The sequence below is a fragment of the Atractosteus spatula genome, chromosome 6, assembly GCF_055471065.1.
Source record: "Atractosteus spatula isolate fAtrSpa1 chromosome 6, fAtrSpa1.hap1, whole genome shotgun sequence".
Taxonomy (NCBI): Eukaryota; Metazoa; Chordata; class Actinopteri; order Semionotiformes; family Lepisosteidae; genus Atractosteus; species Atractosteus spatula.
Genome location: NC_142711.1, coordinates 2716662 through 2736505, shown reverse-complemented (window position 1 = coordinate 2736505; position 19844 = coordinate 2716662). Strand labels below are relative to the sequence as shown.

General features: G+C 43.3%; 1 protein-coding gene across 2 annotated transcripts in view; it reads right to left on the bottom strand.

The window, feature by feature from the left end:
* npc1 (Niemann-Pick disease, type C1) overlaps positions 1 to 16178 on the bottom strand; it is a 29035-nt gene extending 12857 nt beyond the window's left edge. Inside the window, exons 1-12 of one of the 2 annotated variants that reach the window (XM_088918071.1) lie at positions 15896 to 16178; positions 9047 to 9175; positions 8350 to 8456; positions 7336 to 7511; positions 5565 to 5732; positions 5033 to 5282; positions 4516 to 4598; positions 2792 to 3162; positions 2094 to 2320; positions 1415 to 1515; positions 1082 to 1184; positions 220 to 409 (exon numbers count right to left, since the gene is read on the bottom strand). In XM_088918071.1, the coding sequence (XP_088774197.1) occupies positions 220 to 409; positions 1082 to 1184; positions 1415 to 1515; positions 2094 to 2320; positions 2792 to 3162; positions 4516 to 4598; positions 5033 to 5282; positions 5565 to 5732; positions 7336 to 7511; positions 8350 to 8456; positions 9047 to 9175; positions 15896 to 15973 (1983 nt within the window). In that variant the 5' untranslated portion in view covers positions 15974 to 16178. The remainder of the gene's footprint in view (positions 1 to 219; positions 410 to 1081; positions 1185 to 1414; positions 1516 to 2093; positions 2321 to 2791; positions 3163 to 4515; positions 4599 to 5032; positions 5283 to 5564; positions 5733 to 7335; positions 7512 to 8349; positions 8457 to 9046; positions 9176 to 15895) is intronic. The other variant, XM_088918070.1, reaches the window with a different exon arrangement.
* Positions 16179 to 19844: the final 3666 nt, after the last annotated feature.

Genomic DNA, 19844 nt, shown 5'->3' with positions numbered 1-19844 from the left:
ATCACATTATTAATCATATCTTCCGTTAATCTTAACAAAACAGATGCCAGCGACCTTCATCACACAAGATATCTTTATGTTCTTTAAAGAAACGGATTATAGAAACAGCTACCAAACGGACTGGATAAATGGTTAAATGGCCTCGGGTTTGTAACCTTTCTTCTGTTTCTTGAAGGTGTAATATTTTACTCTTAGTCGGGCGAGAAAGGGTGGACATACCAGCAGCCTACGGCAGCTCTGAATGTGCCCCAGGGCCAGGGAGATGTAGACGAACATGATGGCGTAGCTGATGACGATGGTTGTGATGTCACTGTTGCTTTCTCGGTTTATTTCATCCTCAATGCTCCTCTCAGCAGAGAAGGAAATGGAAAGGTTGGAATTGCTGTAATTCTTTACAAACTCAATAAACCTGGGAAAGGAATGAAAAAAAGCAAGAAGGATTACTCTTGTAGAATATTTTCAGCACCTAGGAGGCAAATTCAGTTCTACTGCCTCTCAAGACCGTACTAGATGAGATTTCTTTCAGTCAGCACAAACATGCTGCACAAGAAACGCGTTCATACAGAGGAACCACCAATTTAGCACTGGATTACAGTGTGCTGGTGCAGCCTGAGTACAATGACAAAACATTTTTACAATAAGTAAACTGCAAGTTTAAATGGGAGGTTATGAATTAAGCACTAGCAACTGGCATCTTTTGAAAATTTAGCTAAAAACAGCTGAAAAGTGAAAATGTAACTTTAGTAGAGTACACAAAAAACAACAAAGCAGAAGAAAGGTTACAAACAATAGGAGGCCATTCGGCCTGTAAATCCTGTTAGGTAGTTAGTTCCCCACTCCCACAGGTCTTTGAGTAAAGAAGGGCTTCCTGTTCTTGTCCTCTCTGGTTCGTGTTTCACTGTTGAGCGGACACCAATCTCTGCAGTGGGACATTTACCCACTAGCAACTAGATGAGCAAAATGGGCCCTGATGACCTCTTATTGTTTGTCGCCTTTCTTGCGTTGTAAGCACATGTTTTGGAGCACCGTCTAACTATCCGACATCATCCCTGGAAACACAGGGGTCTCCTTGAATGCTTACTTTTCCTCCCACGCCAAGGCCTTGTTCAGCTTCTCCGTGTCGTTGTGGTAGTTGTTCACGGGAAAGGTTATCACAAGGGCCGTGGCATTGTTGTAATTGGTAGCTGTGGAAGCCAAACGGGATTACTCACTCCAAGTCAAGTATTTTAAGGAACATACAGATAAAGAGCAAAAGTATTAAAACTACAAAATTGCCTGTACTGCTACAACAAGCCTATGACACAGAGACCCTTCAATGTGACAAAAACGTTAAAGAAAGTTGTTTTAGTGGTGCTTTGAACACAAGGGCCCCAGTCAGTATCAGCATGTGGTCTCCATGTGAACTCGGTCTCACCATCGTAGCCTCCGAGCACCAGCCAGGGGAAGACGGGCCCCCCAAAGGTCCCCAGGCAGGGGTCATGGAGCATGCTGGTGTCGTTCAGAGATGCCGGGGCGCTGAAAATGGGAAATACACTTGGTGAGCCTGAAGCAAAATGAAAGCCAACAGCTCTGACTACCCCCGGACACTCACTTCCTTTAGAGGTGGAAATCTACAAGGCGGAAACACTACACCAATCTAACAACTCGCTCATTTCAGAAAGAGTTTTCCTCGCCAGTGCAAAGGTTTTAACTAGGAGAAGCAAACAGGTTCCAGCTAATTGCCAATCTGATGCAGTGACTAGAAGACAAGCCGCCCTCTAGGCTAATTACAAATCACACCAGCTGACACCTAAAGCAGTATAATTTCCCCTTCCTTAGCAGTTATTGATGAAAACGACAACTTCTTCCATACAGGTATACCGACAGCACAAAGACGCATCACCCAGCTATAGAAATGTATATTGAGCATAACCGCCCCAACAAGAAATAAAAGAGGTAGTTTATGTTATACAAGGAAATCAGATTCGCTAGGCTAAAAATTATTTTTAACAGTGACACTGGAGACTGTGATCTTCATGGCCAGAGAAATGTTTTTAGCGCGAACGAACAGCAGGTAACTCAGGGACAATTCTGTAATTCTGGGGCCCACTCACTTGACACAGTACAGGAAGTGGGTGTGGTAATCTGCGTAGGTGTAGAACTCGTCTCCAGCTCTGTGTTCGAGCACGGCGTGGCTGTTCTGGAAGTAGTTCAGCACACTCAGAATTGTGCAGTTGTTATTGTAGGGGGCGAGAGGTGCCAAACAGATGTCTTTCAGCATCACCGTCTCGTTCTTGTACGAGGCCTGAATATTCTCAATGCCATCCTGAAGATCCAGCACCTACAGCACAAAGTGAATGACAAAAAAGTACTTGATCGGGTCTCGATCAGTCAAAGTCCACCAGACAAAAAGTCTTAAGAAAACTACAGTCATCTCCATGTTCTTGAAACATACATCTTTCTAATAATAATACCCATCCCCTGTAGATAACAGACAGCATTTCTCATGCTACGTTTTCTCCCGTAGCAAAAGCGACAAATAATTCTTTATATTTCAAATCTTGGCTTTAGCTCAGAGAATATAAAATGAAAAAACGTCCTTAATTCACAGACAAATAACTGAAGTATACACCTAGTTTTTATTCAGAAGGACAAGAAGGTAACTCAAAAAAGGGTGTTCCATACCAAATCAGGAATTAATAAAGACAAGACAACGATTTTATATTCTTGCAGAGCTTTCCACTTTTCTAATGTAAGCCCAGTCAGACATGAAGCCCACTCGTTGCCCCCGAGCTATGCCCTCCTGGCCCACCTGGTGCAGGACGTCCTTGTCCAGCGGTGCCCCGAATGGCACATCCGGGCCCCCCAAGTAAGGGCTGTAGATGGAGCTGGAGTTCAGCGTGGTGGTGATGATGAGCTGCTCGGTGCGGAAGAAGGGGCCGAAGTGGGAATCGAAGTACTCCTTCTCCCTACGCGCCTGGCTGTCCGGGGCGGACCACAGCTCCACGGGGTCGGTGGTGATCCTCATGTACACCAGGCCGGAGGAGCAGGCGGCGATGAAGACCACGCTGACCAGCAGCACGGCCAGGGGGTGGCGCACGCACAGGGAGCCCCAGGCCGAGAAGAGACCGCGCAGGCCCCTCTCGAACCGCTCCCCGACTGTCTCGCAGCAAGACACCTCCTCTGCCAAAAAGAGTCAGGGACACGTCTCTGAGCATCAACAGCAGAGCAGTGGAAAGCCTCTTGAGGAGGCGTCGGAGGGTCTCGGGCCCCCCAGCGGTCTGACTGCTGAAGGCGGCTTCTCTGAGCGCAAGTGTGGTCAGATTACTGTCCAGCTGCGGTCAGAGCTGCCCAAGTGGACAAACATACTGGTATGGTATTTCTGGCGATTTCTTGGCGAGAGCTCCTGTGCTTCATGGCGGAGCCTGGAGCTTGTCAAGAGATGAACGGGTTTTGGGTGCCCAAGGCGGACACAGGAATCAATCGTTCTGAGCCGAGACTAACCATTCCGGACTAAAAAAATATCATGCTGAAGAGAGAAAACTTCTTTTACATCAGTTTAATTTCTCCATTGTCTCTCAAGAGTACTGTTCGTTCACCTCTATCTCAGTTTAATTACAAAAGATGAATTTCAATTACCCAAAAAGCTACAGAAACAAGGTAGCTACTTTTGGAATACCTACCAATACCTACTTTTGGAAACATTGGTTGTAAAAACTTAAAACGGAGAACACTGCACTTCGTTAGAATGAACACTGGCAGAAGGCATCTCCACTACCAATTGAGAAGATCAGTTTAATCACTTCTGTGACTTAACCATCTCGCTAGAAGCTGCTCTTCAAGAGGGCACTCTTGTAATCTGTAGTCAGCTTTGAAGGTAAACACGATGCGTAAATTTAACGTGGTAAAAGACTAATTTCACTTATACGGAGATAAATGCAATCTAAAAATGAGCATTCAGTTCAGGATTTCAATGCTGCAGGATGATGCATTCTCTGTTTTACCAGACTACTAAGCTCTTCTAACCACTGGCTTTGTTGAAAATACTGAAACTGTTCTTGAGGTATTTGTGGTTTACAGATACAGTGTTCCTGTTACAGATTAACACAAAAGCCCAGCAACCAAATTACATTTATGCTCCCAGTTAAAGATCCAGATTTAAGCAGTAAAGGAGAAACAGAAAAACTCAGAGGAAGTGAAAAAGGACACAACCAAGCCAGTGAAAACCTCCGTGCTCGAATACAAAATAAAGAACACCTGTGGCCCTGAGCCACTAACAGATATTCCTTCTTTCTCTTCCCTCTAAGACACGCTTGGCAAACACAACAAATCAGGTCAACACCTGTCCTCAGGAGCTGTGGGTGCTTGTCGTTTTTTCGAGCTTTAATCAAATTACGTTATTGTTCCAAATGATCACTGTTGTAATATTTTTACTGAAAGATTGAAGAATGACGTATATTAGGGATGTGGCACCCCAAGACCACTGTAACAGATGGCTGCCTTTAGCAACACAATTGGCACAGAAAGTCTACCCACCTTGTTCATCGCTGCTTCTGTTAATGGAGTGAATATTGTTGCTGTCCAGTATTGGCCCATATTCAGACAGGATCCTCTGTTTTCTATAAGAAACATTGCAAGAATAGACAGGAAAATATTGTCAGGCATTAATTTCTTTCTTAGTACTGGTACAAGCTTGTTTTTTCTTCTGAACAATTTGCCTCATCTAATTCTTTCACCAGTGGACCAAAAGATTAGAGGTCAAGGTGCCGTCTACTGGAAGGGAACTGCCTGCTTACCAACAATTTCTACACTGTTATTCCAAAACCACGACACCCGTTTCAAAACCTCTGTAAGGCTTTAAGGCAACATTTCATCTTGCAGCCTCTATTCAGAGTGATAAAAAGTGAGCTGTAGGATAGACAGGACAGGAAGAGCTCCAAAACCGAGTATTTCAATTTCAGGACATTTCCTGCTGAACTAAGTAAGGCTTGAAGTTCAGGTTTTAATTCCCAGGAGGGCTGCCTAAAACTGCACAGGAGTGCCACACCCTCACCTGTAGCACCAGGCTCCCAGAACACCTCCGATGAAGAGCAAGAGGAAGGCCACGTAGGATATCCACATGATGACGGCCATGGCGTCGAGGCCCAGGAGAGTCCAAGGCGGGGGCAGCGGAGGGGGCTGAGGCTTGGGCCCACAGACCAGCGAGCAGTCCTGGCACGAGCAGGGCCCCGATCCGTCGTCCAGGGACTCGTTGCAGCCTTTGGTAGCGTTGTTCATGGGCACCTTGCCTCCCACGGGCACATCTGCAAGCAAGCACCTCGATAGCCTCACGCTCACGCCTCGTTCTGTCCCGACGTGACCAAAGCTCAGCCCAATTCCTTTAGAGAAGGGGGAAAGCTACCCATGCCTGCTGTCGAAGCCAGCGCCCCCACGTCTTTCAAGGAACCAGAACCAGAGCCGGCCCCTGGCTGGGAAAAGAGCTATAGGCAGAATGGCCAGCGGGCAGCGCCAACTGTCCGACAGGGCTTATACATTGCTTGGGCTGAAAGTGGCTGTTTTTATCATAATGTCATTTTGGCTCTTACCTGTAAATATAGGCACAATGGAGAAGGGAGTCTGGCCGTTGTTTATGTTGAACATATACTGGATCCAGTTTGTGGCATTGCAGTCCTTGGCATCCTTCCCACAGAGTAACCCCAGTGCTTTCTCATTGCTAGAAGGAGCCTCTACGTCTTTGCAGGCGTTGTACATGGCTGGAACAGAGACGAAGACCAAGAACTCAGCTCTGCCGTCGCAGCTCACAGGTCAAACACTTTCATTTACGACAGAGAGAGAATCAATCAGAGTGCATGTGAAAGCTGAGATTTCTTATACACTCCTGATACTCTTACAGAGAAAAACATTTCAGAGGACAATGCTCCTCACACAAAAACAGCTACATTTGATCCTTTGGGCACAAACATGACGCATGATGTTTTTTTTTATTTTGAACGGTATTTGAAATTTCCTGTTCATCATTACTTTGAAATTAGTGCAGTAATAACGGTTCTTATTAATAAATTATTATTGCAACATGACGTACAGTACATGGTAAATACCTCTGACTACGTCTTTAACTTGATTCAAGGACTTCCTTATCTCACAAAGCCAGTAAGGAAGGCAAAATATAATAAAGAAATGTCTGTCTTCATAAAAGAAAGGCATATTCTGGAAATAAAAATGCCGCTATACTTCTATGTTCTCTTCAGTATGCTAACATTATAGTACTGTGTCCTGTGTACTTGTATTAAGTTAATTAACTTTTTTATTTTATAAGTTAAAGGGACTCATACAAGCATACATGTATAGACCAATTTATATTCAAGATTAATATTAAACTTATTAATGTTAAGTGTTATTTTATCACTCAAATATATCCTTTAACATGGATTTCAGGATTCTTAACAGTATATTGACAATTAGCCTCTTATCAAATGGATTTCAACAAATAGTGTTTATCCACTATAATTCAAAAACTTCTCATTTCTGCAGTTGATGCTACTTTGTAAGGTAAATTGATAGTTTAACTAGCCATCGTGTGTACTAATACTGTATTCTACTTTCTTCCCATTAAAAAGGAAAATGACTGAACTCATGCAAAGCAGAGACAGAATCTCTCACTGTGTCCTCCAAGAGGACATGTGTTATCAAAATGTCATTATGTCTGACTAACAGAAAAATAAATTTCTTTCTTAGCCAAAAACAACAGTAGTGTGTGCAGTGTTGTGTACCAATTCGAATGGCCCATTAGATGTCAAGAGAAGTACACTAATAACCCACAATCTCCTGTATAATCATCTCCTGGGAGAATATATTGATGTTCTACTTCAAGTTTGCTTTTACCAGATCTTTGAAATACTTCTTTTGGTCTCCTTCTGACTGCACCCATTTATCTTAACATTTTACTATAGTTCATAGAATTAAAAAGTGTTATAAATGGCAGTTATGCTGCACTTCAAAGTCTCCTCAACTCTAAACAACAGAGGCAGGTAAGTAACAAAATACACACAATATGTTCTAAAACATATAATTACCACCTGGCGTTCACTGGGATACTGACTACACTTTGCTTGGTATTCATATAAGACTATTTTTGTAAGTGATTTTTTCCTTATAGAAAAAACAAACTTTCCTGTTCCTTCATAATTAACCGACACCTTGTCAAAGCTACAGCTCTGAAAGGGCTCCTAGTGAACCCTTAAACCTTCCGCACAACCCGAATTTCCTGGCAGTGCAACACAAGCACCCCTGCCAGTCACTCCACCTCAAACCAGACAAGTGTTTGTCTAGAGCTTCCCACGTCTGAGACGGCCTTACCATTTACAAAGGTCTCGCTGATGTAGTACTGCACTTCCACAACGTTCGTCTTGTTCTCCTGCGTCACTGGGTCCACGTATGGGGAGAAGGAGGTGGCGCTGAGGAAGTCGCTCTGCCGGGGACTGCAGGTCAGCTCGCAGAACAGATTCATCAGGTTGACGAAACAAGAGGGGCACCTGACGGCAGAGAACAGGCAGCCGATCGTCACTTCGATGTCAGAACGGATCTTAATAAGACACCCTCTCTTTCCGGCTCATATGTTAAAAGTATGAACACGACAAGAAGGAACCTTTCTCCTGGCGAGTATTTATTTGCAATATGGTAACGCTACAGCCTGCAAATGCTTTTTAGTGTCAATATCAACTGTTTGGAACAGCTGGCAGAGTGAACACAAAGACAATCCTCCTGCGAAAAATGTTGAGAATTACAAAAATGTACAAACTTTATTAACATTTAAAATTTAAAGCACTATAGGTAACTACATTACTATGCTTTTTCCATCACAAAGAAATTGAACTAGCTCATTCAAAATAAGCAATTTAAAAATGACAGATATGTATTAGCACAAGGAGGAATACGTATTATCAGTACTCCTATTATAGGTGCAAAATTCAAAACACTTAAAAATAAATCTTTTAATGAAAACTCTCCAGTCCTGAAGTTCAAATATTTACAGAAGTTACATCCATTGAGATTTATCTAAAAGAACAACCATACTTGTACTGTAGGCTTTAAAATGCTATGTCTATATAGTAAAAGCAAACTCAGACTAAAATGCCAAACACTTTGTTCAAAGCTTGAAACAGTAACAGTAATGTCTCGCTTCCCCAAAAATAAATTTATTTGGATGAGCTGCATCATTGAAAACAAATGGGCTTTGTAACATCCTGAAACCGAAAGAATCAATCTGTATCCATCCAATATTTTTAATCTAAAAATAATGCATTTCGGTTTTTGCAAGGCCTTTCAGCTTTGTGCTGGTTGGCTGACGAGAGCGAGGCCGAAAGGACGTACCGGGACAGGAACTGGAGAGGGAGCTGCAGGTTCCCCTTGAGGGTCTGGAGCTGCTGCACATCACAGCACAGGCTAACGTTGCCGTAGTCATACCCTGGGCACAGCTCCTGCCGAGAGAGGGCAGGGGGTCAGAGCAAGCTGTGAAGCAGCTGTGAAGGCAGAAAATGACTGCACGATTCAACAATATACCACAGAATTAAGTTTAAGAAAACTGATTCATATAGCGCTGGCAGAAAAGTCCAGTTGTAGAGAAATCGAACTAAGACCAGCATGCTTTTCAAGATTTACACACGCATTGAAGCCACCGTAAAAAAGAACCAAATAGCACAATGGAGATAATGGAGTTTCTAATTCATGACTGCCAGACGTGCTCGACAGTAAAGCAAACACACAGGTGTACTAATACAGTCCTTACTAAAGTCAGTGGCTTCTCACTTCTTAACCATTTCCAAAAGCCCCTCAGATGTAATACTGCTCCTCTGCAACATGAGACTTGTTTGACTTGGTTTGTATGGATACTTCAGAAACCGTGTGGTAGAAAGCAAATTCCTTGCAGCCACTCCACCTGTTCTTCAAACAGTTAACTGAGAGCACCTCCCTTTTACTGAATCTCTGTGGTCCACGGTTTGCGCAACCGTTACCAATGATGTTTTTACGGTACGAGCTCCTCTGCGCTTCTTCCAGCGCCCTTACTTACCACCACCAGGTCGTATCCCTCCTGGGGCAATGGCTGAGGGGGTCCTGTGTAGTTGCAGTTATACCTCTTGCCCTCTCTGTGTGGCACATCCTGGCACTCTCCATACCACACACAGTGCTGGGCCTGGACCTGGAGGCAGAGAGTGGCGCAGAGTTAGGGCTGCGATTTCAAACAAGGACTTCACCCGTTCTTGCGCCTTGGTTAGAAAAGAGGGGTAAAGTAAACTTCAAGTTGTCACGCTCCCTGCACAAGAAAAACAAAAACCTTAACTCTTATCAAAGTGTCACTGGAGAGCAGGGCTGGGCGATATACCGAACGTTTACCGATACCGAAGTTAAGAATCACTCACCGACCTAATTTTGCTTATGTCGGTATGCTCGGTAAGCTTTCCCCACTGTGTGCTTTCATGAGCGGTCCCCTTATAAAACTACAACACCCAGTCGTCATATCCAGTCAGATGCTTCTGCCTCGTCCACCCTTCGTTCTTCATTCCAAACACAGAGAAGTGTGCCGGGCGCCAGACAACACGAGCACTCATGCTGAACCCCAGTCAAGCAGGGACGACCCGAGTACAAATGAAGACGAACTGGTATCTAAAAAAGATGCAGTATCGATCGTTTGGTCATATTTCGGCTTCAGCAAAATATTTTTTCTCTGTAGGAAAACCGTTTCTGCACCCAAACGTAGCACGAGCAACGTGTTTCATCACTTGAAACACAACCATGTCGTGGAATACGAAGAGTGCATGGCCAGAAAAAGAGAGACAAGCGCACTAGTGGCCAAAGTGATTCCCCCAAACAGCTGTCTCTAACACAAGCATTTACTAATGCCGCTCAATATGCAAAGGATTTACGCAGATGGAACGAGATAACTAACGCCATTACATATTACATAGCGAAGGACATGGACCATAGCTACAGTGGAACATAGTGGTTTCAAAAGACTCATTTAAACCCTTGACAAGAGACACCCGCTTTATAAGATGTGAGACACTCAGATTTAGCATGCATTTGATAAATATTGTGCAATATGTTCAAATTTTCAAGAAATGTTCATTAAAAGTTATTGTTTGTGTTTCCATGAATTATGTCCTTAAATTATTTGTAAGACATGGAGATAAGATGAGGTGTGTGCAGCTTTAATAGTTTCGCATATTTAAAACGTGATCTTTCAGCATATCATGTACTCATATAATTTCAAGGGTTTAAAAAAAATAGTTAATTTATCGTTATTTAGGTAAATGTATGAACTTATCTTGATATTGATTTGAGGTCATATCGCCCAGCCCTACCGGAGAGCTTTTCAAGGACACCTGTTTGTGTGTGAGAACAATGGGGACTGTTGTGCAACGATTTCTCAAGCTCACAGAAAAATCAGCCAAAAGCACAAGTAAACATGTAGCGCAAACATGAGCTGTATTTGTGGTTGACTGTTCCTTGTGTGGGAGCTAAAGGAGAACTTGCAATCGTAACTTTACGAACACAAAGGAATTTAAAACAACGCCAGTAGATCAGTATTGTTTAAGATGCACCCACTATGGCCTTCATCAAGCTGCACTCTTGCACAACTCGAAAAGACCAACTTGACAGCTTGCAACTTTAAACAGGCTCGTGAAGCTTATGGTACAATGACCGACGTCACAGAAAAACCTGCTAACCTCCCTGACCAACCTAACTAACTAGCATGTGAAGCTCAGGAGGATCGGTCAATATATCGGACCACATCAGTGACCTAAAGCCACCCTGAAATATTCCGCGATGTACTGCTCCAATGCCAAAGGTGTTTTCACAGTCTTGGAACTGAAGGGGCCTAATAATATCTTTCACCTGCTTTCTTTAGAGTGACCCAAGGGACACCCTGCAGAATCCTGTTCTGGATCTTGTGCTTTTGCTTTAGATTTTTACCATGTGACATTCAAGCTCTTTAAACTGTAAAACACAGTATGGTCGGTCACCAGAGATCCCAAAAAACAGGGGTCCCTGGGAAAAAAAAGTGCTTTTTTATGATACCCTCTTAGGACCTTTAACCTTTTAAAATAAAAACGATTTTAACATTCCTGTTCAACTGGGGTATTTGTTTTGTTTTCTTTCCCGTGACACCCCCCGATTCATTTCCAGCATTGTGGGGGTATTGCAGCATTTGAAATCAATCATTCTGGGTCTTTCAGTTTCCTTGCACCTCCCATCCACGTTGGATGAAATCACCCTGCCGGAACTCTATTTGACTTTTTGGAAATAGAAGTATTTCTATTTGATGATCTGAAGGTTGAATCCTAAATGCTAGACAAGGCTTATTGCCTTTTCTTGACTAATGTAGCATAGAAGCCAAACGCATAGAGCTGAAACGAGTTGGTGTTACTGATGAATAACTGTGGACAGCAAACGCTGGTGTTTCCTCTATTCCTGTCCTGCTGGACCTCAGTGATGCCTTTGATACTGCTGATCGACCACCTTCCTGAAGAGATTACAAAGGGTTGCTGGTATGAGTGGAGGTGCTTTGTCACCGTTTAAATCTTATATAATTCATAGAACACAATGTGCTCAATAGAGCACTGCTCTTCTGTGGCAAACCTGGTCTCAGTTGGAATCCCACAGGGCTCTGTTCTTGGTATATATGTATATATGTTAGCACTGGATCTGAGGCTTTATAGGTATCGTGGCAGTTTTCATGTTTGCACAAAACCAGATATTAATAAAGTACTACCTTGTTGTTCTGCCTAAATGAAAAAAAAAAATGGACGCAACCTTTTTTTTTTCCCTTTGAGTTCTGACTATAATGAAGTAAACGCTGTCTAACTCATGACCTACAAAACCTGTTTAAACTTTAGTTTGACGATCAATAACATTGGTATCGGTCCAGACACTCAGGTCAGGAACCTCCGTGTCATATTCGATTCCAAGGACTCATGATGTCGTGAAGGCGACCCGCTTCATTTTTACAGCACGGCCAGTGCCCACACATGGCTCTCCCCATCTGAAGAAAAGCTACTGCCTGCAGTCTCTCTCCCAGGCATGACTGTGCAGTAAAGCACTGCGGGCTTGCTGGCGTCTCTACACATGCTCTAGACAAGTTACAATACTTTAGGAGCTCAGCTGCACGGGTCTGAATACTCATATCTCTCCGTTTTAGCTTCCTTGCGCTGGCTTCCAATAGATTTCAAGATAAATTTAAAGCACTGCTGCTCATCTGCAAGGACTGGAATGGTTTGGGTAACACTTACATCAGCAAACTATTATCTTCCCATAGACCCCCACATTGTCCGCACTGTGGACTTTGGATTTCTTTCAGTTCCCAAAACAAGGCTCTGCACCCTGGGAGACAGTGCTCCTGTCCTGTTGCTTCAGGATGTGGATTGATCTCTTAGCCCAAATTAACTACTGACTGGTGATGATGTGTCATGAAACTCAGTCAACAGAGATCCCATGACACCGTACAGAAGTGCAGCGGAGTTAACTCCAGTGATAATCATTGCTTACACTTGTATAGTGCTTTTCTGGACACTCCACTCGAAGCGCTTGGATAAATCCCCTGGATTTATACGGCACCCCTGGAGCAGTTGGGGTTAAGGGCCTTGCTCAGGGGCCCAACGGAGTAGGATTCCTCTGCCAGCTGCAGGATTTGAACCGGCAACCTTCCAGCCACAGGCGCAGATCCTTAGCCACAGAGCCACCACTCCGCCAATTAAAGGGCCAATTCAGTGTAGGGTGGGTGTAAAACTACAGTATATGTGAAGAATTTTAGCTAAAACTGAAAGATGTACTGTATACTTTTCAAGTTACTTTCAATACAACAAACTGCTGAATTACTTAATTGTGAACATGGAAGAGGAATTTAATTCCTTCACATGAACTCTCACTTAGGATTAAAGTTAACAGGTAAAATGGGGAAGTTATGCTCTGAATGCCACAAGCCACAACAAAAAAGTCAGTAGTAACACTGGGAACAATAACAGGTCAATCGAAATCATTCACATTTGAAGATGCACAGTTTTTTAACGAAACTCTGTTGCCTCTTCCTTGACACGCGTCGATCTTTTGACAGAATATTCTGTATTACACACGCACACTGGATTGGAATCTGCCAGAAATGCAAAAAAGAACACTTTACTGCCACACCTGAAAACTGAAGTCTCTCATTCCACAGAGATGAAAATATCTTTGGCACAGATACACAGCACCTGGTGCCTTTTGCTGTCCCTCAATACCCAGGTGTTTCTGTCACTACCTGTAGGTCATTCAAAATACATATACAGTAGGCACCTTCTCCTTCAAAATACCAAAATTTCTAATTTTTCAACAGATTTGTCCATCTCCGCCATGAGCTACCTCAAGCTGCTGAGGTAGCAGATACACTAGACACAGGCCTGAGTAAATTCATTATGTTGATAAGCACTTGTCATCAACATGAGGTTTACTGTGAAAAGCAGTGACCTGAAGGCACCCCGAAATATTTTGCAATATACTTCTCCAGGACAGTACAAGTTTCAGACTTGTGTAAATTCCAATCTAACAGCTTACGAGGGATGCGTCTGTAATATTCCACAGGTTAAATCATCACTGGTGCCCGATCAACTCGCTCATTAATGAAGTGACTTAGTCCTGGTGCAACTCTCAAAGTCTAAAGCATACTTTCTCTTTTTCTAAAAATATAAACGCAAAACCGAGATGTTTCTTCTGAACCTCAGTATAAACAACCCTGAACCTTATCCTAATAATATTTGAAAAGACACAGTGCTCCCGAAGAAATCAGATGTTCAGACACTACTAGGCTCCGGAGAAGAGGAAGTCTTGTTGTAGTTGCTTTTTAAGCAGAATGCAGGGACGAAGGGTTACACGGTTTCGGTTCACTGACAGGAATAACCTATGACAGACTTCAGTAATGCTGAAAATCACTCGCATTTCTTCAAATGAATCCCCCAAATTAGTTGACTTAGCTAGCATCTCTGTCCAGGTATTTTTCGTGTATTTTCCATGACACTGCAGTTGTGTATAACAGCCTTGCTGTCGTTCATGCAATAAGCAAACCAATCGGTTGTTGTTTTTTTCCAGTCTTATAAGACTGATGTGTGCCTTTTCCTGCAAATATTGGTGTTCAGCAGAGAAAAGAGCATTTCAGGTTCCCCTTGGTTTTAAATGAGCAGTGGTAAAGCCCACGTCTATACTTCTGTTGACTAGAAATGTGACTGTCATGCAAGGGTAAGTAAGGGTACAGTAAGACAGAAGGATTCTATTTTAATGTAGTCCCCTTCCTCTCCTCTCTTCAGTGAACGTCTTTGCATTGTTTCCATAATAAAAGTCTTGCTTCTCTAGAATGATAATTAGAGAAAGTGAACACAAAGGCAGCAGTTGTTCTGTTTCATGTTTTTAGACAAAGCTTCCATTCTACTTTGAGGCCCTGCAAGAAAAATAAACATTATTTTTATGCCAGTACCCCCGCTCCAAAAATCCATTGGTCCATTGTATATAACCAATCTAAATTGTATTTTCTATTGTAATAGCAGCTTTGTCCACCAAAATGCCAAAACCATTATTTCAGCATTTCTCTCTAAAACTCATTACTCGTTTGATGTAGGAGGCGTATTACACAGGCCAATATCGCATTTCCAGATCACACCAGCAACACAAACGTATGTTTCTACACACTTTGATTAGGTAGATGCGCTTTTTATACGGAGTCGTTGAAGAGGGCGGCTCGATTTTAAATTCAAAACCAGCATATCTTAAAGAACATTATCTGTGGAAGTTATTGGTTACGAAGGGAGGTACATTTTATCTGTAAAGAAGCAGGCGAAAGTCTTGAATCTCTCTGCTTCATTACCGTTACTCTTGAAATGTACTGTGCTAAACACGGCCTCGACTATATTTGACGCCTCTTTTGGAGTTGACCACGCAACTTTCTGATTCAATCTACCAAACAACGAGGAATGGATATTGGAACAATTCAAGACAGGCGCAATTATGTCTTCCCCCCCAGTTTTCAGGGGATTTGCAGAAGGCCTTGGAGGTGGAGGATACCCACAGCTGTTTTTACGAAGACATACATGCACACCTTTCACAGTTACCGTACAACAGCGCGATGGGTTTCCGCCTTAACAACAAGTTTCCAGAGCCGCTACAAGTTAACTCAACATTTTTAACAGAGCCTCTATCCGGCATGTGCCATGAGCTAGCCCTCGCCTCATCCAGTGCAGCTGTTTAATTCATTAAATAACGTTCTTGGAACATAATAAAAATATATCAATATTAATTAAATATATAAAATGTATTTACGTAATAAAAAAAACTGAATCCCACAAGCACCAGAACTCCCTTTTATTAATTGAACATATGAGCTGTTTAATTGATCAACAGTCGGCTAGGGCTCATTATTCTCACAATACGAGTTAATACCAAATAGCATTAATGAATACGTAATAACAGGGTGGCCTAGCCAAGGACTCATCAGATCAGAAGCCATCTCGTTTTGTGTGAGCCACAGGGTACCTCAGACCCACATTCGGCCGTGTGGGCGCTCGCCAATACACTTCTCCCGGTCTAGAAAGCGGTACCGTGTGCATGAGGTGGCTCTGACAGTTTGAGCAAGTATCATCTCCGCTGTTGCCCGTTTAGTCACTCGCTCACATGATGTGACAGATCAGCAAGCTATTCCCTTTTCCCATTTTGTAACAAGCAAATGACTGTCAAACACGGTGACTTGGACCCTCACACGGACAGAACTGGAGTTGTTTTCTTTGTTTCTTCGAAGGTAAAAATCCAGCGCACATCGTCAGAAAGCAATGCACAAACCCTGAATTAATAATTTCCTCTGTGCGATGACCGAACTGGGGAGTAAACAACGAGACGGACTTACCCAGTGGGAGAATGCCCCTATGAAAATGATGCAGAGAGGCACCCAGGCCACACGGTTTCCCCTCTGTGTCCAGCCCATCCCTGCTAGAAAAACTGCCTCGCAGAAACGAGCTGTGTTTGATGTGTTTTTCGGGAGAAACCCTCGGCAGGGACCGGCCGGCTGCGTGTCCTCGGATCCGCTTCCTGGCGTGGAGTAAGCCCAGCCCGGCCGCCGGGGAGTCTCCGCCCGCCGCCCCTCCTCTCTGCCCCGGTGACTCAGCCGGCCCGACCCGCCGGCTGCTGCGTCAGGCCACGCAGGCGGTGCTTAGCGGCCGACAACTTTATTCTGACTTTCCCCGTATTTTATTTATTTTAAATAAATCTGAGAACTCTAATTAATGAACTCCCCCCCGAGAACTCAAGAGCTGCTTCCTCTCAGCGGACAACCCGACGGCGGCCAATGGCGAGCCGGGCAGTTTATTCATCGGCGCTGCCGACGCCTCTGCCTCCGAGTGACTGACGTGCCAGTATCCAATGACCGGCAGCTAACAATGAAGCACCTGCTGTGAGCAGAAGATAACAGACTGCGAGCCCGGAGAACCACACGCCGCCGGGGCTTGAATTTCTGGGCGTTTCGGTGTGTGCTTTCGGCAGTTTCTCGCATCGACAGTCGGGCTGGGGGGCGATGCACTGGCACTGGCACTGGCCTTCTGATTTCACCGTGTCGCTGTGTGCGTGTACAGGGGAGGGGGTGCTTGTCAGGGTTTATGTGCCCTTACAGTGCTAGCCGGCCAGGGGAGCCGCTGGTAACGGGAGACTGCCCTCTCCCCTCCGGGGGGGCGGACTACCAACCGCCGCTCTGGTCGCCAGGGTCACGAGCATGACGCGCCGTGAACGCCGGCGGCGATGACGTCGGATGGCGCGATGGGAGGGGCGGGGGCGGGGCCTACAACGTCACAGCCGCGGCTGGAGTGTCCAGTCCCTCGGAGTGACGTTATGAAAAGTGGTTCGTCAGGTGAACGTAGGAGAGTGAACTACAAATTAATAATAAAATTGCTTACCCTTATATAGTTCTTTTCTGGACACTCCACTCAAAGCGCTTTACAGGTAATGTGGACTCCCCTTCACCACCACCGATCTGCAGCATCCACCTGGGAAAAAGGTAGATTTTTCTACCTTTTTTTCAAAGGTTTTCAAAGGGAAAACCTCGATCAAAGTCATAAATCATATGGACAAAGCATTCTTTTTCTTATCATTTTCTTAATACTCTGTAAGTGTCTTGTTAAAAAAATCCCCCCCTCTTTGCTTTTTGCTAATTGTTATTGTTTGGGCAATATAGTAATTTATCCGTTATGACAACAAAGATAAATTAATCTTGTCGCTTGAATGTAGTTCAGTTGGCTATTCCTTTATGTCTGTATTGGATAATTTATGGAGTGAGGTCTGGTATGTGTACTTCAGCTTAATTCCCTAATAAAGATTTAGGGTTAGCCCAGGAGTCTGTATTGCCTGCTGGACTGTCTTCAAGTCTGTTTGCGTTTTTTATCGTCTGTCTTACACTGCCACCTTGGGGATGAATTAAGTATTTTGAACTGAAATTCGTTTTTTGTCTTAGAAGGTTAAATCTGCGTTCTTTTTCATCACTCTTGAGAAAAGAATCCTCGATATTTTTTCTTGCATTTAAAAAAATATATATGTTATTTTCAAATTTGCAGTTTAATCTGCCTCCACCAGTGGCACGGGGGCTAAGTGTTTCGTGAGACGGTCCCCCTTGGTCACTGCAACATCGTCTCAATAAGTTTGATCAGGTATTTTAATTTGTTGAAACACCTTCACCATAAGTCCGATCAAATTTGCCGTATTTATTCGTAATCATCGTAAATGTACTCTGTTCAATGTTTAAAGAGTCGGCAAAACCCATCATGTACAGTACACGTTTCTGCAGTGTCACATCAACGTTTCTGCAGTGTGACATACTTTTGGAAAGCCGTGTCATTTCTACAAAAACGGCGACAAACGCGTTTAACCCCGGAGCTCACCGACAATGTGCTCTACTTCATGTATACAGAAGACACTACACGTGCTCCTTTAAATTATTTTTTTTTTCAACAAGAGGAGCATAACGATATTATTCTGTTGTTAAGGCAAATGCTACAGGACCTTGCACGGGACATTATTATTGCATATATAAAGCAAGATATTAAAATCGTAGGCAATGTTGACAAATTAGCTATTGCGTTTAAACGCAATACTTTCCTCGTATAAACTAGATTTTCTTTCTCCTTGGCTAATAAGCTCCCGTATGATCTCGCAGACTCGTCAGGGGTCTGTGAATCCGGCCCGCAGCTGACCGAAAGCGTGGCCCGCCAGCCAGCACCTAGCCTTACCAGGAGATCACAGCGCGAATGTCCCAGGCGAGGCGAACTCTGGACAAACCGGGATAAACGGGTCTGAGTTCCAGGGGACATGTTCTTCAGGAATGCGTGTGAGCACGCACTTTACCAATTTTGCGGAAGTTTCCAATTTGATTGTAATTATTGTCAGGGAAAAGGCTGTGTGTGGAGACCAATTGTGTGATGCAGTACATACTACGGTTTGCACGTTGCAATAACACCTTGTGACAGGACTGATACAGGCATCAGAGAGTAGAATTCCTTCTTTGGTTGGTTTGGGTGTTTACTCAAAATGTCCAGCAGTGATAAATCAAAATGTCCAGCAAATGGAATGACTTTTACTCGTGTACAATGGAAAAAATATATAAGAGTGCAACATTATGTATGGCTGCAGTACTGTACTACACGATATCTCTGTGTGCCAGCAAAGCATATATACAAAAAAAGACTGACCTCTGGTGGAGGGTTTGTAACGTACACAGCTGTTACTGCTAGCTGAAGAAGTAAATTGTGCTTTTTGAAAGCAGATCATCTTTAGTAACATCAATCAAAGTACAGTACTATTTGTTTCCCACGGTTAACGTTTCAAGACGTTTGGAAGCTCATATTTTCACGAGCAATTTTAATTGGATAAACTATCCTATTTCACACAGCATTTTATGACGAGTTTTCTTTTCTATGAGTGCAGAAATCAAATGTAAAATTAAATATAACACTACAGCTGGTATTTAGAGCTGCTGTTTAAGACCCTTGAGTAAGCTGCAAAAAGGTATGCACCCCACCAATTAAAAAAATATAATTTTATATGGCATAATTTAAGAAATAAAGCAAGGCATTGCAGGTAAGGAAAATTATATTTTCCCTCGTAAGTCTAACAAGTAGTAAATAAGCAGAACTTTCATAATAACCATCAATGATATGTAACAGCTTGCATGCTGAGACTGCTCCCCACTTGAACCTAATCAAAGCTTCATGATTAGGACTATATACTGGGAACAAAAAAACAATGAAATGCTTTGAATATTTTTTTAGGATAATGCCTTTGTACATTTTACAAACACATGGGTGTAGTAAGAAAAGTAAACTTGTAGTGGCCTCCAGATTTACTTATACCCCCCATACCCAAATAAATTGGAACATATTACATATTGGATAATGTGTTTTGCTTAAAAAAGTCTAAAACTGTTAAACTGTAATTGTGATAGCATTGCATGGAGCCAATCTGCATTTATCACAATTAAATGATTTCCAGAAAACACAAGCCACACTTATTCACTCCTCTAAGTATTCCTTTACATAAAATGAAACAAAAACAAATCTGTAATAACATTCTGCCCTTTGGGACTGCAACGAAACCCCCCGGAACTAAATAGAAGCTTCTGAAGGTTTCCTGTTTCCCTGGGGAATAGAAGGCAGTAACACACAGCTGACTCATGTAGTACCATGCATTGTCAGGGTTAAGGTCAGAGAGCTCCCCAAAGCCTGCAGGCAAATGCTCTCTGAGCTCCAAGTTGGCAGGGTGACTACAAAAGAGTCCATCAAAAAAGCCATACCCACCACTTTCCACAGCAGTGCCCA